Below are 1,203 nucleotides of genomic sequence, written 5' to 3'. Positions count from 1 at the left end.
CCAGGGAAGTGATGGAGGAACTGGCAACCGCCATGTCGAAGTTAGCAAGATCTTTAGCAGGAGTTTTAGTGGAGTGTTTGGGCCACCGAAAAGAAATATTTGACGATATCTGCGACGAAAGCACATGCTTCCTCCGATTGAATCATTACCCAATCTGTCCATTTCCCGGCGAAGTTTCCGGCCTGGTGCCCCACACGGACAGCGATTTTCTTACCATACTTCATCAAGATCGCAGCGGCGGGCTGCAGCTGATGAAAGGATCGCAATGGGTAGCTGTAAAACCCAATCCAGAAGCCCTTGTTGTCAACATTGGAGATCTTCTACAGGTACGCGCTGCAACTCTTTTACTTCGTTTTGATTATGACTCTAGGGTTAAATTTGTAAATTGGTCTAGGTGGTTTGACGAGGTTAGATTCAATTTAATCTATTTTTGTTTTATTTTCTATTTTCAACCCTTAAAACAAAATTTAAAACACCAAAGCATATATTCCTTTTTAATTTCAAAAGTTCAATTTTGTCCCTAATAAATTATTTAAATCATAAAATCAATTATTGTAACGTGACAATGTACCTAAAATTTTAAAAGTATTATAATAAAACCATACCAATTCGATTTAGTCAAGTTGGTTGGTCATCGGCTTCTGCAATTATATCATCCAAAATAAAAAATAGACGTTGGTTTAAAATATATTTATCGATCGACAAATAATTCAACCCTTTTCAATTTCGAACTATAAGTCTTCTTACTTTATGCAAAATATCATGAACTGATAAGCTAATCTCCAGGTGTGGAGCAATGATACTTACAAAAGTGTGAAGCACAGGGTCGTGACTAATTCAATGCGGGAAAGATATTCGATAGCGTACTTCCTCTGCCCTTCTTATCATTCTCCAATTGGGAGTTGCAGACAACCTTCACCGTATAGACACTTCACTTTCGCTGAGTACAGAAAGCAAGTTAGAGATGATGTGGAAAAAATTGGATACAAAGTAGGTCTTTCAAAATTTCGGCTCGTCAATATCAATACCAATTCAAACTCAAATAACTAGCAACAAATTAGTGAAAGATGCGTACTTCAAATCTACCATCTTCATGATGTCAGTCAAAATTTCGACTGCAATGATCAACTACATTGTAGTATAACTATTGTAGATCGAGAAATATTTCGACGTATCTACTCGTAACTTGAAACGTCATTCACA

The 1,203-nt window shown here is 36.9% G+C and overlaps 1 protein-coding gene across 1 annotated transcript; it reads left to right on the top strand.

The window, feature by feature from the left end:
- Window positions 1-1,050, top strand: LOC111786540 (gibberellin 2-beta-dioxygenase 8-like; the record flags this gene model as incomplete). The annotated part of the gene is given in 2 exon segments (XM_023666781.1): window positions 1-326; window positions 787-1,050. Coding segments are annotated over 2 exon segments (579 nt in total).
- Window positions 1,051-1,203: the final 153 nt, after the last annotated feature.

The sequence above is a fragment of the Cucurbita pepo genome, unplaced genomic scaffold, assembly GCF_002806865.2.
Source record: "Cucurbita pepo subsp. pepo cultivar mu-cu-16 unplaced genomic scaffold, ASM280686v2 Cp4.1_scaffold001926, whole genome shotgun sequence".
In the NCBI taxonomy this organism is placed as follows: domain Eukaryota; kingdom Viridiplantae; phylum Streptophyta; class Magnoliopsida; order Cucurbitales; family Cucurbitaceae; genus Cucurbita; species Cucurbita pepo.
Note: the sequence above shows the minus strand (reverse complement) of the source record. Positions and strands in the feature narration are given on the sequence as shown.